The sequence below is a fragment of the Myotis nattereri genome (assembly GCF_964212035.1).
Source record: "Myotis nattereri genome assembly, chromosome: 6".
Classification (NCBI taxonomy): domain Eukaryota; kingdom Metazoa; phylum Chordata; class Mammalia; order Chiroptera; family Vespertilionidae; genus Myotis; species Myotis nattereri.
In genome coordinates this window covers 13,647,331-13,668,391 of record NC_138081.1, presented here as the reverse complement: position 1 = coordinate 13,668,391, position 21,061 = coordinate 13,647,331, and the positions used below count along the sequence as shown (strand labels likewise).

Below are 21,061 nucleotides of genomic sequence, written 5' to 3'. Positions count from 1 at the left end.
TCTCCGGGTACCCACACCCGCCAGGCCCCGAGCGAAGGGGAGCCCTGGCCGAGACCACCCGGGAGGGCGCGGGGCCGAGGAGGAAAGGCATCCTTCACATGAGGGGCAGGAGCTCCCGCCCGCCGCCACGTGGCTGCTTTGCCACTAACTGGGGCTGGGCGCCTGGGACCCTGGATCCCTGGTGCAGCCTCAGAGCCCCTTCAGCCCCTCCCCGCCCCGCCTGGCCCAGCCCCTCCTTGTCAGCTCCCCAGCCAGGTGGCTCCACTGGTTCCATCTGTTTCCCTGGCCTCTGACTCGGGCAGGGAAACTTCCTCCTCATGTCCCTAGGCAGCACAGGACAGAACAGACTGGTGGAGCCCAAACTGAGCCTGGTGCCACCTCCCGGGCGCCCCTCCCCAGGCACTGCGTCGATGAGATGGCAGGGAGGCTGCTGGGCCGGGGTGGGCCCCAGGGCCTGGGGCCTGGGCACAGGCGGAACTCTCCTCGCCATGGGACCCTCTGGGGGCACCCTGGGCTGAAGGGGGTCAGATACTTGGGTTTCAAACCTCAGCTTTGCCTCTTACTAAGAAACTTTAAGCAAGTTCCTAACTCCTGAGGCTCAGGGTCCTCTTCTATTGAAAACAAAACAAGTACCCACCTGGCTACAAAATAATATGGGATGTAAACTGCCATTGAAAAATAAAATTTAAGCAAAAACCAAACCACCCCAGCTTCCCCAGGGAGGAGGAGAGGACGGAAGCAAACCTCGCTGGAGCTGAGACGGTCTCTTGGCGTATTAGCTGCTCACCCACCTGGACACCCTGGTCGGGCCCTCGCTCAGGAGGCCCCGGCCAGGCAGGAACGGGAACATCTTCACAAAGAACTGTCTCCCCAGCAGAGCGGGGAGTGCATTCCTGAGACAAAAGTGTGATCGAATGAAGAGCTGCTTGGAGAACAGGAAACCTGGTGAATGAAGAATACTAAGAAAGAAAACTTTAAAAGCCAGTAGTCGAAGGGATGGAAGAAAAAGATGAGGCTATCTTCCAGAAATCAGAATGAAATGGACCACAAGAGAAGGAAAATAAGAGAGAAAGGGTATGAAAATGAATGCATTAGGTTTCATATCCAACTAATTAAGGAGTTCCAGAAAAACATTGGAGGGGGTGTGGGGGGGAGAAAGAAAATGGGGGAGTGATTATCAAAGAAATAATGCACTTCCCAGAATTGAAGCCTTGGGGCCACCTTGAAAAGGTCTCCCAGCAGACCCATCAAACAAGACAGGCCCCGCCCACATCAGGTGGTGCTTCCTGTCCTGAGGTGGGACCCCAGGAGAAAGACAGTCGCCTGAGAGCTGGGGTGGGGACACTCACACAGAACTTAGGACCTGAAGGCCTGGGATCATGGGCAGGACACTCCCTCCGACCCTCCCAGCTCTGCATCCTCAGAGTCTATGTTTGGAAGACCCCCAAAGTCATCTTTCCTCCTTCCCTAATGCCCTCCAGCTGCCTTCATCCTCCTCCTCATTCCTTAGCTGGGCCCAGCCTGCCCTGCCCAGCCCTGCCTTCGGGGTGAGGTCTGTTCCTGAGCCCTGAGCCAACCAGGGTTAGGAGGCTCCTTATCCCCACCCATGGAGGCCCCACCAGTGTCTGTCTCCCACCCCGTGGTCACCGAGAGCCCCATGTGACAGAGGCAGATGTTTCCTGCCCCAGGGGAGTGCTGTGTCAGTGCCCAGCAAGGCCCCAGCCAACATCTCCCAGCCCAGCGATGGGTCCCAACCTGCTCCTGCTGCTGCTCCTGGGACTAGCAGGTGAGGTTCAGAAGGTGCCGAATTCTGGGCCACCTCTACCCTGCTCCATGCCTAGAAACCATTGACATGATTGTGGCAACAATACCGTGTGTAGGGCCTGAAGGGGTCCCTGTGCCCTTAGGCCGGTGGGTGGGCTGGGAGGTTCCCCCAACGCCTGTCTAACACCCCTACGTCCTTTCCTTCCCTAGGCCAGGGCTCCGCTGGCAGCCTCCCCGAGGAGCTGCAGGCGCGGGTGGGCAGCTCCATCCAGGTGCACTGTCACTACCGACCCCAGGATGGCAGGGCTCGGAAGGTGTGGTGCCGGTTCTTGCCGGAGGGGTGCCAGCCCTTGGTGTCCTCAGCCGTGGACCGCAGAGCCCCAGGGCACAGCCGCACCTTCCTCACGGACATGGGGAGTGGCCTGCTGCAGGTGGAGATGACCTCCCTGAGGGAGGAGGATGCCGGGGAGTACGGCTGCGTGGTGGAGACGGCCACTGGGTCCCAGACAGTGCACAGGGTGGCTCTGGAGGTCCTCCCGGCAGGTGAGTTATCTATGCCAGGCAGGTGAGTTATCTATCCCAGGCAGGTGAGTGCCTATAGAAGGCAGGTGAGTTATCTAGTCCAGACAGGTGAGTGCCTATCCCAGGCAGGTGAGTTATCTAGCCCAGGCAGATGAGTTGCCTATCCCAGGCAGGTGAGTTATCTAGCCCAGGCAGGTGAGTTCCCTATCCCAGGCAGGTGAGTTATCTAGTCCAGACAGGTGAGTGCCTATCGCAGGCAGGTGAGTTATCTAGCCCAGGCAGATGAGTTGCCTATCCCAGGCAGGTGAGTTATCTAGCCCAGGCAGGTGAGTTATCTAGCCCAGGCAGGTGAGTGCCTATAGAAGGCAGGTGAGTTATCTAGTCCAGACAGGTGAGTGCCTATCCCAGGCAGGTGAGTTATCTAGCCCAGGCAGATGAGTTGCCTATCCCAGGCAGGTGAGTTATCTAGCCCAGGCAGATGAGTTGCCTATCCCAGGCAGGTGAGTTATCTAGCCCACATCGCCAACATCAGACCTGCCCTTCCCACTCCCACCTGCAGCCCCTGGGTCCTTGAGGGTGGTGGCTGCTGGGGGAGAGGACGTGGGAGGGGACATCCTTCTGACAGCTCTGCAGGGAGCGGAAACCAAACTGGGTGAGCATCTGAGATAAAACAGCCAGTGCAGCCCCTCCCCCTCCTGCACAGGCAGGTCCCCCAGGAAGGCGTGTCCTCTTCTGCACCCGAGGCCTGGGCCTCCTGGGAGAATGAGGTCATTTTTCTCGTAGAAATGTCTTAAAGTTTGAATTCAGGCATATCAACTTGAATTACTCTTTTATATCATCCAGGTTTTTGTAAATTCCTGTAATAATGGGTTTGATGGCCTGAAATATCTTACTTAATTCTCTCAGTCCTCACGGAGCACCCAGTCCCTGCTCACCCACAGGTGGGGTACGTGCAATGCCTCAACTACCCCAACCATCCAGTCCTAAAGTGTCCGCAGTATGGAAGCGAATATTCTCCACCCTAATTTCAGTAGGGAAAGCACTTTATTTTTATAGGTTTAACTCACAAAGCCTACAGCCATCTAACATCTAAGCATCAATTTAAAGAAAAATTTAAAGTGTTAAAAATTTTTCCCAGTAAGATGGGCTGTTGTGAAAAAGCTGTTCGGAAGGAAAAACGGTCAGCCAGCAGCTGCTGGGGCAGAGAATGCTGCTGCTGAGGTTCTCTCGTGGCTGCTGACAATATTCATTCCCAGGGCTGCCGTTTCTCAGTGCTTTGTGCCAATCCCCAAACAACAACATGAAGACAGGCACTTTCCTTCTGCTTTCCCGTCTGTTAATTAAGAAGGTGATGAAGTTGCCATGAGAATCCCTCCTCGCTGGAGTCCATAATCACCATTTTCTGTTATAAATACACCCCTGTTTGTCCTCGTCACCTCTGTCCCCTCCTTCCCTGACATGCTGAGGTCTGGGAAGTCAAGGTGATAACTCTTCTGTTGGGACAAGACAGAGGCACCGGAAGAGGGGCAGGGAGGCGGGACCTGCAGTGGCAGGTGTGGCCGACAGCCAAGGTGGAGCCTGGTATCCAGGGAGGATGTGGGGCAGCTCGGACAAGGAGCTCCAGGGAGGCCCACCCATGGGGGCTTAGAAGGCACATGTGGCCAGAGTGGGCCTCAGCACCTCCATTTCCTGGTTTGGCCTGGGGTGGGGAGTAGACACAGTGAATCTCCTGAGAACGGGTGAGGCTCCCATCCCAGAGGCTGAAGGACTGGCCAGGCCCCCCAGGCAGATCACCAGGCTCAGAGGAGCCAGTGCTGCCTCCCTCAGTTGAGCACATGGTCACCAAACTGAGTCTCAGGGTGTGAGCAGGTCCCCCAGCAAGGTCAGTTGGCATGTATCAACTCAGGGCTGACCCTGGAGCTCCTCAGACCCTGAGGGCAGAGCTCGGAGGTGGCTCAGTGGCCTGCAGGGGCCACGAGGTGGCAGGGGTGTGGAGAGGCCTCGCAGGCTGTGCGGAGGAGCCCGCATAGAGCCATGCAGGGGAAGCGGGTGGGCGCTGGAGCAGAGGGGAGAAGCATAAGGAATGCCATCCCCTGGTGCCCAGAGTGCATGCCCCTAAGGAATACCCCAGCCCCTTCTTTGTGCTCCTTTCTCCTCAGCTCCCCCTCAGCGCTCACCACTCACCCCCACAGGACCATGAGCCCTGCCCACAGCGGGTATGTGCTCATTAAATATTCCTTCTGCTCAGCTCCTGGCCTGGCAGAGGAAGAGGAGGAAGAGGAGGAAGCAGAGTTATACAAGGTTGGCAGTGAGACTGACGCCCCCTCCTCAGACCCCCTCGGCAGTGCCAGCCCTCTGGAGCCCAGCCCGCATGAGAAGAGGTACAGACGGGACCCTGGGTGGCTGGGACAAGGGTGGAGGTGAGGTTACAGCTTGTTCAGAGCCCCAGAGGAAATCAAAGGGAACCCTATGCTTTTTTCCTTTCCTGGGGAACTTCTGATCAGGTAGGTAGACAGACAGACAGACCCCTTCGTTCAGTTCAACAGCGGTCCCTTCATCCCTCGGGACCTCGATAATGTCTCTAGTCTGCCCCGCCCGAGCCTGTTCTCCTCACTCCATTCCAAACACCTCCTTCTCCCAGCCGTGGCCCCCCAAGAACTGCACCCCGAGCTCCTGCTCAGGAGTCCTGGCCCGCAGCTCCCAGCTAGTCAGGGCCCAGCTCACCTGTCCCTTCGTGTCCCTCAGCATTCCCTTCATCTGGGGCTCTGTGCTCCTGCTGAGCTTGCTGGTGGTGGCGGTGGCGCTGCTCGCTGTGGTGGCCAGAAGGAAAGGTAGGTGGTGGTCCATTCTTCTAGCCAAGCATGGCCCCCTGGGCCTGTCAGCCGGTCTTTAGACCAGCCCTGGAATCTAGACCATCCCCTACAGAGGCATTGGCAAGGCTGCCCAGACTCTGGAGTTCCCATGGCTGAGGGGTGGAGGGGAGGAAGGAGTTCAGTGGGAGCAGGCCTGGGGGAAGACAGGAACTGGAAAGGGTGGGGGAGTGGGACTGGGGACAGGGGACTGGAGAGGTGGGGAAAGGGCTGTGGAGTTAGGGTGGGTGTCCAGGCAGGTTTGGCCGGGAGCTGTGGAAGCAGCAGGTGGGCGGGGAGTCAGGGCAGGCTGGGCTGGGGGAACTGTGGGTCCGGGGGGAAAGGCTCTGTGGTGGGAGTGGGGAAGGTGAGCCTGAGGTTTCCGAGGGGACGAGGGCTAGGCTTTGAGCCGGCACAGGAGGCGGACTGTGCTGCTGTCCTGTGTTACCAGGGAACAGGCGTGGCGTCCCTGGCCAATCCCACAGCAGCCGAGGTCCAGGCATGGTAAGAGGGAGGCCTCTGCCGCTCCCAGCCAATTGCCCAGGCTCTCCGCCAGCCACGCTCCCTGAGAGGTGCCAGGTTGATGGGGTGGAGGGAGGACTGGGGCCCAGTTGGGGTCCAAACCATTTTCCGAATGGTCCTTTGAAAACCCTTTGTCCTGCCAAGGAATAATATTGATGCATGGCCCCACCTTCCCAGACTTGGGGAAAAAATTAGGACTTGGAAATCTTCAAGGAGTCCTCTTGCCCGCTGACATATTCAGGATTCCAGAGAAGAGGCAGCGTGGTCCTGGCTTTGCCCCCGGGGGCTGGGGCCGAGGAAGGCGTGCTCTGCCTGATTTGCCTGCTTTTTCACAGGCGCTCTCCTCGGTGGTCCACACCGATGACTCTGGACTGGCTGCAGACGTGCCGTTGGACGTACCATATGTCAGGCTCGACTCGCCACCTTCCTTTGACAGCACCACCTATAGCAACCTATCTCTTGAGCCCCCGTCAAGGAAACCCCCAGCCCCAGCCCCATCCTCATCGCCCCCTCTGCCTCCTAAGGTCCTGAGCTGCTCCAAGCCTGTGACATATGCCACGGTCATCTTCCCTGGAGGGGACAGGGCGGGAGGGCCCTCCCGGGAGCCAGTGCAGGATCCTCCCCAGGGCCAGGCTCCGCCCAGCTGACCTGCTCACCACGCTGTGTGCTCACAGAGACCATCAGGGTTCTTTCTGTGCGCCCACCAGCCAGCCCGTGCCCTGCATCCTCAGTGTGTCAGAGCAACTAGGGACTTTAGGGTCCAATCTAATGTCTAGACTTCTGACCTGCAAAGTGATGACTGGTGTGACCCGGGTGTCTTGGGGGAGCCTCCCACACTGGCACCTCTGCCATTACAACACTGGGCTAAATAAACTAAACAATGATCTATGCGCTCTTGGTGGTTGAGGGGAAAGGAAGGGCCTGAGTTTGACTATTTACTTGGCCTGTGAACTGAAGACTCCAGTTGGTGCTGCGTGATCTCCTGCCTGTCCTGCCAGGGGGCGGGGCTTCATTCCCTGGTCTGGACATGGCAATGCAGTTGAATTCAAGGGGCACAAAAAAGGCTTTTTCAAAAGTATGTCCCACCTTCCTCATGGTACCTGAAAGTATAGATTCATTTCCTTGCAGCTAGAAATCTTTTGTTCCTGCTGTACACCTTGCAAACAAATGACATATTCTGTGTGACAATATATGAGAGGAGGGGAGTAATGATTCAAGGGGGTGGGGTAATGATTCAAGGAGAATCAGGGTGTGAGAGAGGGGGCTGAAAAGAAGCAGGAATAAGGACAGAAGTGGAAATATGCATCAGTATTATTCCTGAATTTTCAAATGCCAGGAGAGAAGGCTCTTTGCAGACCTTGAGCAGAGCTGCCTCTCTCGGGGTGGCTATCCAGCACTATTCCCTTTGGCCAGAACTCGGGAGCTTGGGCAGAGCCCAGTGGAGAAAAGGCATGGGGGAGAGGGGCGTGGACGGTAAGGCTGTGGTCATGGTTAAGTATAAATGAAAGCTAATCTAGGCTGGGGGTGGAGGGCCTTTAAGATTCTGCTAGGATTTCTCCTGAAACAGTTCAATTTGAAAACATTAGCCCATATTGAGATGAGAGACTTCAGTGGGGAGGAGGAGGTGCTCAGGAATCCAGTTTTCTTACAATCATGGAGAGCTAGGCGTAAAGAGTTGCCACCATCTGGAGGGACCCCAGCTTGGTTTAGGCACCTCAGGAGAAGGGACAGAGCAGGCCTGTGCCCTGGGCTCCAGCTATGTAAGCCTAGGGGTGCTATTTTCAGAGAGCTCTGGCAGGATGTTCTGAGTGTCCCTGATAGAGACTCAGTTGGTGACAGAAGCTAAATTTACTTCTGACCCTTGTGGAGACAACAGTCCACCAATCACTAAGCCCTCATTTTTCCCTGGCTAAGATGGCTGAGGACTTGCCTGGTGGGGAGGGGAGGGGGTAAAAGGTGGGAAGAGGATGAGGGGGAAGAGCAGAAAGAAGTCTAAAAAGAATTCTTCTGGGTAAAACTTACCCTGACCTAAATGTATTTTGAACTTTTCAGAACCCAACAGAGGCAAAAGCATATTTAGCAGTACAAAGGAAAATACGAAGGAAGAGGATCAACTGGCTGGGGGAGAGAATGAGTGGGAGAAGAGGGAAGGGAAATACATTAATTCCATCATTGCTCATGATAAAGGAATTACAAATTAAATTAAATTAAATTAAAAGTACCCATTTAATATAACAAAAGACAGTGGTGAAATAGAGGGGAAAAATGTAAGACAAATAGAAAACGTAAGATGGCAGGCATAAATCCTACCTTATGAGTAATTACATTGAATGTATACAGATTAAATATTCCAATTAAAAGTCAGAGATTGGAGATGAATTAAAAACTACATGATCCATCTATATGCTGACTATAGGAGATAAATTTTAGATTAAAAAATACACGTTGGTTGGAAGTTAAAGGATGGAAAACATATCATGCAAACTAGTTAAAGAGACTTGGAGAGATTATATTAATATCAGATCAAATAGATTTTAGGACAAAAATTTTTACCAGTGACCAAAGAAGTATAGCTTCTAATGATGATGGAGTCAATCCATACAGAAGATATCTATTGTGGGGCGTGGCTACAGTGTTTTGGCCAAGTTCAAGTCTCAGACTAATGAAAGGACAGGGTCCTCTCATTGCCACGTGCAAGTCCCAGCTGGAGGGCAGGGCCCTCCCAGCACAATCATAGCCAATGGCTCTGGTTGTAAGCTTTAACCTATGGTCCGAACACGTAGCCCCATGTGCCTTGTGATAGAGTTCAGGTGCATGTAGTTAAGTGAGGATGAAACTCACGAGAATGCTGTAAACAACTTGATCACACTCCTACTTTGCCTTGTGGCATCTGCTATAAAATAAAGACATGGCTTGTGGGCACTGTCATTGTCTCCTCATCAGGGAGGCAGCGTCCCACTGAGACCCAGCTATTATTCTCTTGTCTGTCTTTCCTTAATCCTTTCACCCTCCCCCTGCCCCCCCACTCGGGATCACCCTTGGTCGTGCTGGCGTGGCACAAATGGCACCCAAACAGGGACTGAGTTCTAGCGTAACAATCTAAAACAATAAAAGCATAATATGCTAATTAGACCGGACAGCCAAACAACCTTCCAGAAGTCATACGGAAGTCCTTTCAGATGAAGCCACAGTAGTGGGGCTGAGGCAGAGGTGGTTAGGGGTGGTCAGGAAGACAGGCAGAGTGGTTAGGGGCGATCAGGCAGGCAGGCAAGTGGTTAGGTGCAATCAGGCAGACAGGTGAGCAGGTAGAGGCCATCAGGCAGGTAGGAGAGTGTTTAGGGATGATCAGGCAGGCAGGCGAGTGGTTAGGGGCAATCAGGCAGGCAGGCAAGCAGTTAGGGGCAATCAGGCAGGCAGGCAGGCCAGTGGTTAGGAGCCAGCAGTCCCGGATTGTGAGAGGGATGTCCAACTGCCAGTTTAGGCCTAAACTGGCAATCAGACATCCCCCAGGGGGTCCTGGATTGTGAGAGGGTGCAGGCAAGGCTGAGGGACCCCACCCTATGCATGAATTTCATGTACTGGGCCTCTAGTAATAATATAAATATATGTGTTTCTAACAAAACTTCAAAATACTTGAAGCAAAAACTGACAGAACTAAAGGGAAAAATAGACAAACAGTAATAATAGTAGACTCCAAGGTCCCATTTTCAATAATGGATAGAACAAGTTAAGTGGAATATCAACAAGGAAATAGTAGGCATGAACAACATCATAAATCAACTAGACATAACAGACACCTGTAGAACACTCTAACAACAGCATGTAATGCAGCATTCTCCAGGACAGACCATATGTTTGACCATAAACAAGTCTCAATAAATTTAAAAGATTGAAATCATACAAAGTATGTCTTCTGACCACAATGGCTTCACTGGTGAATTCTACCAAATACTGAAGTTATAACTTTGGAAACTAACAAATATGTAAAAAAATTAAAACATTTCTAAATGCCCTGGACAGGTAGCTCAGTTGGTTGGAGCATCATCCTGTACACTAAAATGTTGTGGGTTCAATTCCCAGTCAGGGCACATACCTAGGTTATTGGGTTCTGTCCCTGGTTGGGGCACATATGGAAGGCAACTGAGCAATGTTTCTCTCTCACACCTATGTCTCTCTTTCTCTATTTTTAAGACCCATTGAAAAAAGATAAACAAAATTAACAAACTTAGCTACACTGGCCAAGAGAAAAAGAGAAGATTCAAATTACAAAATTAGAAATGAAAGTGGAGGAAGAACTACTGACCTTATGAGATAAAAAAAAGGACTATAAGGAATACTATGAACAACTATGTAACAACAACTTAGATAACCTAGATGAAATAGACAAATTCCTAGAAAGACACAAGTTACTAAAACTCACTCAAGAGGAAATAGAAAATCTGAATAGGCTAGTAACAAGTTGAGGTTTAATTAATTTTAAAGATTTCCACAAAGAGAAACCCTGGCTCAGATAGCTTCACTGGTGAATTCTACCAAATACTGAAAGACTTTTAAAACCAGTCCTTTACAAACTCTTCCAAAAAATAGAAAAGAAAGGAAGGAATACTTCCCAACTCATTCTATGAAGCCAGTTTTACCTTGATGCACAAACAAGACAAAGAAATCATAAGAAAACATCTCTTATGAATGTAGACCCAAAAATCCTCAACAAAATACCAGTAAAAAAGACCAAGAAACAAATAGAAAGGATTATATGCCATGAAAAGGACCAAAAACCACATGGTCATTTCAATAGATGAAGAAAAAGCATTTGACAGAATTCAACACCCTGTTATGATAAAAACATTCAACAAACTAGCAGGAATTTTTCTTAACCCAATAAAAGGCATCTACAAAAACTCACAGCTAACACCATACTTAAAGCTTTCCCCTAACATTGAGAACAATAAGAATGTTAACTCTTGCCACTTGTATTCAACATTGTACTAGAGGTCTAGCAAGTGTAGTCAGGCAAGAAAAGGAAATAAAAGACATCCAGATTGGGAAGGAGACAGTAAAATTATCTTTATTTACAGAATATAATCTTGTACACAGAAAATTCTAAGGAATACACAAGAAAACTTAGAGTTAGTAAATGAGTTCAGAAAAGTTTTAGGGTACAAAATTAATATGTAAAAATCAGTTTTATTTCTATACACTAGCAATGAATAATCCAAACCTAGGAGTTTGGGTAAGGGGGCCTGCGGAGTGACTACTAATGGGCACTGAGTTCCTTTCTTGGGGTGCTAAAAATGTTCTGGACTTAGTGGTGATGGTTGCACAGCTTTGTGATGTACTAAATTGCACACCTTGAAAGGCTGAATTTTATCTCAATAAAATTCTTTTTTCCCTTCTTTAAAAATAATTTACTGTTAGAAAACATTACCATGATATAGCACATCAAATGAATAAGGAAAAGAAACATAACTACATCGGCATAGATGATAAAAACGCTTGATAAAACTCAACAAAAACTCATCAAGAAAGTTCACTTCATTCACATGTAATTATAATCTTTTAAACTAATACTTTTATTAAAGTGGTTCAATATCTTATGTAAGATTACATTGCTAGTTTGTAGTAGGTAGAATTAAACCTTCATTGATTTCTAATCAATGTTATTACAATATCAAATTATTCTGTGTATGTGGAGAATAAATTTCAGAATATAAAAGGCGGTAAAGAGTGGTATAAAATTTGTTACTTTTTAATTAATTAATTAATTAATTAATGTATTTTTTATTTTTTTATTGATTTTAGAGAGAAGAAGGGAGGGGAGAGGGAGAGAGAGAGGGAGAGAGAGAGAGAGGGAGCGAGCACCTCAGCTCTGGGGAGGGAGACTGGTGGCTGGAGGACAGGATTGGGAAACTTTCACTGTCACATACTTTTGTTCTTTGAATTTTGTACCACATAAATGCATGATCTATTTTTAAATATAAGAATTGAATCGATAACAGCTAACATCTCTTGAGTGCCTACTCTGTGCCAGGCACTGTTCTAGCACTTTATATGCATTTAATTTTCACAATGACAATCTTTTTAATCCTTATTTACAGAAAAGGAAAGTGAAGCATAAAGAAAATAAATTATATGACGTAAGTAACACAGCTAATATGTAGAAGTTAAAATCTGACCCAGGCTGCCTGGCTCAGAGTCCTTGCACCTGACCACTACTCTATACTGTCTCTCAGAAATTTAAAGGAGTAGAAGAGGAGAAAGGAAGCAGGGGGCAGGGGGGAGTAAGAGGCAGAAAAGTGGAAGGGAAACAAGAGGGGAGTGGAGGAGGAAGAGGAGGAAGAAGGGTGACAAGAGGAGGGAGGAGGGTATGTGCAGACTTGACAGGACAACTTAAAAGAAGTCCAGGCCTCCCTTTCCCAAACATCCTTGGAGTTCTGACTGTGGCCATTTGAACAGAATACTGAAGCCTGGGCGCAGGGTAGCTGACTGTAGGCTCGGTCCCAGGAAAGCCAGTGAGCCTAGTGGTGAAGAGTGTAAACTCTGGAATTACATTGGATTTGGAATCCCAGCTCCATTTTGTGGCTGTTTCTTAGAGCAAAACCTTTCTAAGCTTCAGCTTCTTCATCTATAAAATGGGAATAAAAATACTTGCTTCACAGAATTGGTAAGAGGATTTAAAGAATGTACTTCAAGCACACAGTGGTAGCTATCATATCATTAGTTAACTGACTATGAACACTAATGATTGAGTTATAAGCATAAAAATCAGTGGGAAGGTTGTACTCTGTGGAAGAAAGACCATCGAACAGATAAAGGCCAGACAGCAGCTCCAAAGGGGAGAATAAAGAAAAGAGCTAGAGTCATATACCCTCTGGCAATTTCAGTTTCTCATGGAAATGCCCAAATCATATACCACAAAGGAGAAATGAATTCCCACCGTGTACCTCTCAAGATTCTTTGGTTTCTTTTATATATATAATTTATTTTTATTTATTTCAGAGAGGAAGGGAGAGGGAGAGATAGAAATATCAATGATAAAAGAGAACCATTGATCAGCCGCCTTCTACGCACCCTCCACTGGGGTCTGAGCCCGCAACCTAGGCAAGTGCCCTTGACCAGAATCGAACCCGGGACCCTCCTGTCTGCAGGCCGATGCTCTAACCACTGAGAAAAACCAGCCAGGGAATTCCTTGGTTTCTTAGCAGCCCATTTCCACACCTGTGCCAAAAGTGGTCAGCACCAAAGCACCCACACTGCCAGCCTTCCTTTGTAATGACAACCTCTTCATTAGGGCTCCCAGACCACTGGTCTATCCCAGTTTTAATTTCTCTACAGTTGTGCAATTGACAGTCCAGAGTTAAGAAAGATCTAAATTTCATGCTTCAGAAACACAGGCTTTTATATATATATAAACCTCAGAGAGGAAGGGAGAGGAAGAGAGGTAGAAACTTCAATGATGAGAGAATCAATGATTGGCTGCCTCCTGCACCCCCCCCCCACCCCCCGCACCCCTACTGGGGATCGAGTGGGCAACCCAGGCACATGCCCTTGACCAGAATCGAACCCAGGATCCTTCAATCCACAGGCCGACGCTCTATCCACTGAGCCAAACCAGCTAGGGCCAGAAACACAGGCTTTTATTAAAATATACAGTATCTTAAAAAGGAGAACTTGAGGCATTTCTTTTTGTTATATAAATAAGAGAATCATGATCCCTTCAGATGATTTTTTTTTGTTTTAATATTACATTCTTGAATTTCTTCTTCATCCCTGTTCTCCTTGACATCAGTCACTCTGTCAAACCCTAGAACCAGGAACATAAAGAAGATCACAAACACAAAGAATATTCTTAGCAATTACAGATTTAACTCATGACCCTGCAAAAGGAGCCCTGAGGCAAGATACTATATTCCTTCCCCTCTTTTTCTTGTCCATATCTTACCATTTACCTTCACAGACATTAAGACATTACACTGTGATTTCTAAGGCCTTCGTTCTCCCTTAGTGACCTTTGAGGGAACGATCTTGTGTAAGCTGGGACCAAGGAGGAACTTCCTACACTTTAGGGTTCCAGATGCTGAACAAAGGCCTGGGAGAGGCTCTTACATTACTTAGCAATGGGTCTAGGCTGGGCCCAGCACTCGTGAGAAGACAGTAACCACCTCTGGAGCAAGGACTAACTCCTTACACCTGTGTGTCCCTGCTTACTTTGGAGGTGAAGCCTTTGGCGGCTCGTGAGTAGGAACCGGAGACTGTTCTGTGTGTCTCTCAGACAAGGGTTCCAGGAAGGAATGCTTACTCTGAATTGCTAAATTTCCATCAAAGGACTTGTTTTCCTCCAGGAATTCTCCCTCTATCCAAATCCTGGCCAAGCAGGTGTCCAAAGGCTTGATGATGTTAGTCAAGGACATGACTTCTCTCTTTCCATATCTCATTACAGAGGCTTGCAGCTCTGAGACCCACCGGTGATAGACAGGGCAGGTCACACATCGAGAGAAGAACTCCTTAAAGTACTGAAAGGAAAGGAGGGTCCATTAGCTCAGGGATTAGCACTTTCCCTCCCTCCACCCCGCTCTGTCAGCACTTACAAGAGCCCCCACTCAGCACACTCACTCAGGCTGGGGGAACAAGGACGAGTTATTGGTGGCAAAGTAGGCACAGAAAGTTGGTTTGAACAGAGGAACTAGAAAGCAGGGCTGTAGGGAGATGTGCCAAATTAAAGACTGGCCAGAACGGGTCCACTGAGAAGGGCTGATGGTTAACGTTTCAATGGTGTTGAGCAGTAGCTGTGCAAAAGTTTCTCCTGCCTTTGGGATCCAGTCCTGACCTACGTGCAGGAATATCTGGGAGGGTACATGAGGTAGGCAGAAAGACTTTCTAGGTGGAGGGACAAAAGAATTCAAGGGGACAAAAGAGACAGGCAGCAAAGAGAAGAGTAAGGGACAGATGCAGGTGGCAGAAAGAGTATCACAGGGTCAAACGCTACCTTAACTGTTAGTTGAAGGACAGTAGAGAAACAGCTACCTTTAAGACTTGACTCGGAGTCTCTGGGGGAATGTGCATGAAGACACCCTCTGGCACTTTCTGTAACATCAGCACATGGCACTCTAGGAACCGGACAAAGCCATGTGAACCAAACAGTGAGGCATTGGTTCTTTTCACCAGCTGGCGAGCCTTGGAGAAGTGGTACTCAAACAGGTTCCACCGTGAGTCCTGGGCAAACCTAGAGGGAAAAACATCGCAGCTCTGGGCTCTGTCCCCTGCTTACCAACCATTGCTATTTCATAGAAGCCTCATTTTCTAAAACTCTGAGATCTCCTTGATAGTGAGAATTGTGATGCTGGGAAGTGGCCAAGGTTACTAATTCGCATACAAGTTACTTTCTTGCACGTAAGTCGCAAGCAAGATTTAAAAGGAGACTATTGATATCCAGCCTTGCCGTGGGTTGCCTAGCACTTACATGTATCCCCAAACTTAACCCTCAACCGATAGGCCTAGACCTGGTGAAGAAAAAGAAGATGATCTCTTCTAATAAGGTGGGGATGGGAGGTGACAGTATTTAGAAGTGGGTCAGAGATGTGAAATAATGACTTCATTGTGTCCTTAAATTTCTACCCTTTCCCATAGACCCGGAGTAAGACTGGCACCACACATTACCACATGGCCAGAGAGGAGTGGACCCCCAGCATGACATTGCTCTGAGAGGTTAGAACGCAGCTATGCTCATAGTATTGAATGAAACGTAGACACTCTCCAAAGGGCCGGCACAGCAATCCTGTGGACAGAGAAGGTAGCCAGGCTATTAGAAGTTGTCCATGTAGGAACGGGTTTCGAAGGTGTGTGGTACAGGGAGGAGGTATATGTAAGGCAGACACCCCTGAATCACAATGTGGTTCCTAGACTTTGCAGAGCCAGGAGCTGGGAGCAGAGGCCATGCCAGGGGCCAGCTCATGACTGGCTGTGTTCCCAAGCTCGGGCCCCATCTAAGGTCTGAATCCCTCAGGAGTACAAAAGAGCCATGCACAAGATTTACCTTTTCCGTAGAGCAGCAGATCTAAGCAAGCGGAATAGAAGCAGGCCAGGCCAAGGATATCATGACCCTGGGAAATGAGCGCCCACTGACTGTCCAGCACATGGACACACAGATCAAATCTGCCAAGAGACAGAGCCACTGGGACCAGCTAGGGAGTGGGGAGCACAGTGCAGGACGGGAGGGGATCTTACGCCTTCCAAGCAGCCTAACATCCCGTGCACCTCCTCTCCACAGCTCTATTTATACAGAGAGCATCTGTACCTGGGACCAGAGCTCTCTCTAAGCAAAACAAGTGGGGAAATGCCTCTAAGACAGTTTCCAGGGTCTTGAACTACTGCAATTCTCTACCTCCTTAAAGGAAAAGAGAGAGAGAGAGAGAAAACGAACTCATGGACACAGACAACAGTGTGGTGATTGTGGGATTGGGGAGTGGGGGTAGGTGGAGGTAGAAGAGGGTATAGGGGGATAAATGAACATGGAAAAAAATAAAATGAAAAAAAAATTATTAAAGAAAAGGAGCTCAGACTGCGCTTCCCACTGCTAACCCCCACACCTAAGACAGTGCTTCCTGTAGTAACAGGTGAAGAGACAGCTGTGGGAATGAACAGCTGTCTCTTCTCATCTCATCTCCTATGGGAGATCAGACCCTCCCCGCTTAAGCAATGAATAGAGATGAAAAAAAAATGATCTTAATACTTCTTCTTGAGAAATGCAGATCTAAAGAGAACTGAGAGAACCAGATTCTGCAGAGCTGGTTTCTGGAGGTGCCCGCATATCTCATGAGCTTGAAAACCTAAGGAGGTAAGAGCATTGTGAGGTCTGGCTGTGAGTCTGGCCTCTCTGAAGGCCTCAGGCTCACCAGCCCCAAGCCCCGTTACCCAGCTTGATGGAGACGTCAAGGTGGCCGAGACAGAGCTTGGTGTAGGCCAAGGTCTGCATGAGCTGTGCGGTGGCCAACAACCCCTCTCTGGAGAACCAACACAGGCTGCTTTTCTGAATGGCCATTTGTTCGCAGTGCAGCCACTTCTCCGTGTCACCCACGTTCTGGGAGAACTGGGAGAGGGCCACGTAGGTAGAGACAACCTGCGGGGCAGAGCATAGGGCAAAACATTCTGACTGTGCATTTACACTACATTCCATCCCATCCCTCTTCTGCATAACTGCCCATGCTGGTGCCATGCTGCTCATTCGGTCAGGGCTCCTGGTGTCCCTACACTCACCTCCACTCCAGCTATGAAGACATATCCTCCTCACCCTTACACTTCTAACTTGATTATTCTCACTGCCTGTTCTTTAGACAAACCATTTTCTCAACCTACCCCTCGTTTTTTTCTCCAATCCCAGACTCTCCCTTTTAGAACACTGGCCAAACCTCATCAGTGTTGTCTCTAACTAAGGTCTCCGATTTTTGCTCTTTGAGCTCTTCAGCATTGCTGCTAGGTTCCTGGTATAATGTGTGCACATCTGACATGGCTGATGACTCTCTTCTCAAAGTAGTTTTCAGTAGGTCTTCAGGACACCATGCTCTCTCACTTTCCCTCCTGTTTCTCTGGCAACTTCTCAGGTTCTTGGGCTGGTTTCTCCTTATGACTCTGACCTCTTCACACTGGAGCTATTAACTCAGTCCTCGGACCTTTTCTCATTCTCTTGGTGATCTCACCGAATTTCCTGGCTTTAAATACCATTTATACACTGATGATTCCATATTTCTATTTCCAGCCCAGACCTCTCTCATGAACCCACAGTTTATATTCAGCTGCCTACACATCTCCACCTGGATGTCTAAATGGACATCTCAAATTAAATCTGTCCAAAACCTTGCAGCCAATCTTCCCCCAAATCTCTTCCTTCTACAGACTTCCCCATCCCAATTAAGAGCATTTCTATTCCTCTGGAAGTCCACACTGCAAATCCTGGGATTATCCTTGACACTTCTCTCACATCGCGGAATTAATCTGTGAGCAAATCCTGTTCTCTCTTGAGAGAAGACCACCCCTCCCCACTTCCTCTGCCACCACAAGCCAAGCCAACCACCTCCTGCCTGTGTTATTGTAATAGCCTCCTAACTGGTCTCCCAGCTTCCTCTCTTGCCCCTTTCAGTTTATTTTCAATATGGCAGCTGGAATAATCTTATTAAAATATAAGTAGATCCTGTCATTCCTCTTCTAAGAACCCACCAAAGGCTTCCCAGCTTCTTTACAATAAAGGCTGAAACCACTACAGTGGCCTATAGGGCCTGCAGGATCTGCCACCCACCTCTCCCTCTGATTCATCTCCTTCCTCTCTCTCCTCCCCTCCTTCCCCTCTAGTCACACTGGCTGTTCCTCAAACACAGAGGGCATGCCCTATGCATTCACGGTGCCCTCTGCCTTACACTCTTCTCCCAGATAGCCATGCGGCTTACTTTCTCGCCTTCTTCAGATATTCGCCCAAATGTTACCTACTCAGTGAGGCTTTCCCTGACTGCCTTATTTAAAACAGCACCCACCACTCCTAGATCCCCAGGTCCCCCTGCTCCCACTTACTTTTTCTCAATGACATTTATTATCACCTAACATACCATATATTTCACTTTTCTATTACCTATTTCCCTGGAACCAAGATCAGTGCCAGGACCTAATAGGTGTTCATCAAATATTTGTTGAAGAGAGAGAGAGAGAGAGAGAGAGAGAGAGAGAGAGAGAGAGAGAGAGAGAGAGAGAGGAGAGAGAGGGGCTAAAATTAGGAAGACACACTTCTCTTCCTTCTTTTCCCTAAGTTAGCAATTCAAATCCTTTTTTTAGATCATGAACTTCTTTGAGAATCTGATGAAAGCTATGACCCCTTCCCGACCTCCACCACTCCCCAAATGCTCTTTTGAACACACACACACACACACACACACACACACACACACACAGTTCTACATTTAGTTCCGTGAGTTCTAGGCAGCTTCATGCCTGGAAAACCTATCTATAAACTGCAAGTTGAGAAACCCTGCTCAAACCGATGGTCAGTGGCGTCCTATTAAATGTGGGTTATTGTGGGACCATGTAAAACCCAGGAACTTGGCAGCGTCTGTCTCCCTAGCATTTCAGGTTTCTGAGGAGGTCTGGGGGTAAAGCAAGGACTGGTTTACCTGGGCTTCATTGGCAAACTCCTCAGCTGAATTCTTCTGCATCAGCGTGGCCAGGCAGGCAAACCTGCGGCTGCTGGCTGTGGCCTCCAGGTTATAGAGCTGCCAGAGCAGGGAGAGGCACTGCACCTGCTGCTGCAGGACTGCCAACTTCTTCTTACTGTTGTGAAGCACAGGGTGGTTAGCATGCCTTATTCTTCACCAGTGCCCCACTATCCCTCCCCACAAGAAACCCAAGTCTACTCCCCCGTGGGCCAGCTACAGTCTTCCAAACTCAGAAATGTTTCTGGGATCCAACTACTTCTAACCGCTTAGACCTTTTTAACTCATCCCTCTTGACCAGGAAAAGTTCAGAGAAGTTTTTAAATAAAAGTTTACTCTTTGAATTGCCATTTTGATTGAATATATTTCTTTTAAATGACTATAGCTCAATAACTAGGTAGCAATTTTTATATCAGACAAATATTAAATTGCTACCTAGTTACATATCTGTATATCCATGTATGTACACACACACCTATCTTTATTTGGAAGAGACAGGGTAACACCACACTCCCAAAACAAAAGTCCTCATTCTGTTACATCTAATTGGCTAGGGAAGTAAGGCAGAACTAGAACTGTCTGTGATATGCTTAAAAAAGGGAGTCTGAGGTCAATATGGCAAAACTCTAGGCTGGGTCCTACTTTAGTTTCTCTGTGGCCCTAAAGGGGACCAGTGCAACTTGGCCAGCTTCTCACTTCTCACTAGGGTTGTCTGCAGGCTGGCTCAGGGAACGGGGATGCCAGTATTTTTCCAGGAATGTTTGGAAAAGGACACCAAACCAGGTCCAAGGGAAATTCTTTTTCAGCAGTCGGAGAGCTTGCCTAGCCAGTTTTTTGGCCAAGGTGATCTGTCCCATGTTGAAACAGACCTAGACATGGGAAAATAAGAAACAGTAATGCAAACGTGGGAAGAGCAACCTGGTCAAGGTCCTTGATATAACACACTGGCTCTTCTATTTTGGGATGTGCACTTAGGGCTAATGAGGTGCTAGAGTGAGTGCGTTGAGTTGGAGCAGAGCCTGGCTACACTATCAAGCACTAGTAGGGCCATGAGCAAATAAAGGAGAAAATAGGGTTAAGGAGAAAGTACCCCCCACATTGTCAGTGAGCAGTAGACGAAGGTTCTAGTTTAGAAAGTGATGCTGCTAGACTGAGGTGGGATTGTCATTTAGGTAAGGATTCAGATGCTGCGGAAAGCACCTGAAATATCACCTCACATATAAAGATACATAACACTGGGGGAGGGACACTGGGGAAGGGACACAGTGGCTAAGTAACAGCGTTGGGGAGATTTTCAACTCTATGTTTTTTCTTCTAGCTTTATTAATTATACTAATGTGGGCAATGTGATTTTTTCTTATTGAGATCTAATCAACATATAACATTGTATTAGTTTCAGTTGTACATGATTCATTATATGTATATATTACAAAATAATTGCCACGATAAGTTAATGTCCATCACCACACATAAAAATCTTTTTCTTGTGATGAGAACTTTTGAGATCTACTTTCTTAGCAACTTTCAATTATACATCAGTTTTATTAACTATAATCATCACACTGTACATTACACCCCATTACTAGGCAATTCACAGAAAAATCAATGACTAATAAACATGTAAAAATAATGTACCATATTACATAGTTAAGATAACTTTCATTTATGTATTAGCAAGTTTTTAAAAGACTAATAGTATCTGATGTTGGTAAGGCTGTAAAGAAGTGTAAAAAACTCTAATTGATATATTTTTGGTGAACAATTTGGCAATATATTTACTAAATGTAAAATCATGTCTTCTGCCTTACTATTTCCACCTCTGGAAATTTCTTTTACAGAAACATTCTCACAAAAGGAGAAAGAGCTATTTCCAAGAATATTCACCATAGTGCACCTGAAGAATGGAATGGATAAGTAAACTTTGATATATGCATACAGTGAAATACTTGGCAGCTACAACTGTGATTGATGTATACCAATACACAAATATGTTCAATCTTCACTATTAAGAATAAAAGTCAGCTACAGAAGAGAATGAGGAATATGATTCTATTTTTAAAATAAAATAATAACGATATGACTGTGCATATAGCCAGATTATTAACAATGCTGGGGGTGGCATAGGATTATGAAGGTTGTTTCACTTTTTACATATTATATATTTTCATGTTTTGAATTTGTGCACCTTTTATCATATTATCACATTTATAACTGCAC

General features: G+C 47.8%; 2 protein-coding genes across 2 annotated transcripts in view; one reads left to right on the top strand and one right to left on the bottom strand.

The window, feature by feature from the left end:
* Positions 1 to 1,703: 1,703 nt before the first annotated feature.
* On the top strand, positions 1,704 to 6,546 carry TREML1 (triggering receptor expressed on myeloid cells like 1). The gene is made up of 6 exons (XM_081094795.1): positions 1,704 to 1,786; positions 1,975 to 2,307; positions 4,535 to 4,667; positions 5,032 to 5,117; positions 5,587 to 5,639; positions 5,993 to 6,546. The coding sequence occupies exons 1-6, from the start codon at positions 1,744 to 1,746 to the stop codon at positions 6,302 to 6,304; spliced, it is 960 nt and encodes a 319-aa protein (XP_080950921.1). The 5' UTR covers positions 1,704 to 1,743; the 3' UTR covers positions 6,305 to 6,546.
* A 6,725-nt stretch (positions 6,547 to 13,271) lies between these two features.
* Positions 13,272 to 21,061, bottom strand: part of LOC308521896 (adenylate cyclase type 10-like) — a 41,203-nt gene continuing 33,413 nt past the window's right edge. Inside the window, exons 24-32 of the mRNA XM_081095049.1 lie at positions 19,541 to 19,713; positions 18,806 to 18,962; positions 16,566 to 16,770; positions 16,384 to 16,480; positions 15,688 to 15,806; positions 15,312 to 15,429; positions 14,679 to 14,877; positions 13,954 to 14,167; positions 13,272 to 13,458 (exon numbers count right to left, since the gene is read on the bottom strand). Of these exons, the coding sequence (XP_080951175.1) occupies positions 13,361 to 13,458; positions 13,954 to 14,167; positions 14,679 to 14,877; positions 15,312 to 15,429; positions 15,688 to 15,806; positions 16,384 to 16,480; positions 16,566 to 16,770; positions 18,806 to 18,962; positions 19,541 to 19,713 (1,380 nt within the window). The 3' untranslated portion in view covers positions 13,272 to 13,360. The remainder of the gene's footprint in view (positions 13,459 to 13,953; positions 14,168 to 14,678; positions 14,878 to 15,311; positions 15,430 to 15,687; positions 15,807 to 16,383; positions 16,481 to 16,565; positions 16,771 to 18,805; positions 18,963 to 19,540; positions 19,714 to 21,061) is intronic.

What these genes read in the sequence shown, in the direction of transcription:
- TREML1 (XM_081094795.1), top strand. Translation starts at nt 1,744, where the DNA reads ATGGGTCCCAACCTGCTCCTGCTGCTGCTCCTGGGACTAGCAG. An exon ending in TCTGGAGGTCCTCCCGGCAG is followed by an intron (nt 2,308 to 4,534) that starts GTGAGTTATCTA and finishes CCTTCTGCTCAG; the next exon opens with CTCCTGGCCTGGCAGAGGAA. An exon ending in TGTGGTGGCCAGAAGGAAAG is followed by an intron (nt 5,118 to 5,586) that starts GTAGGTGGTGGT and finishes CTGTGTTACCAG; the next exon opens with GGAACAGGCGTGGCGTCCCT.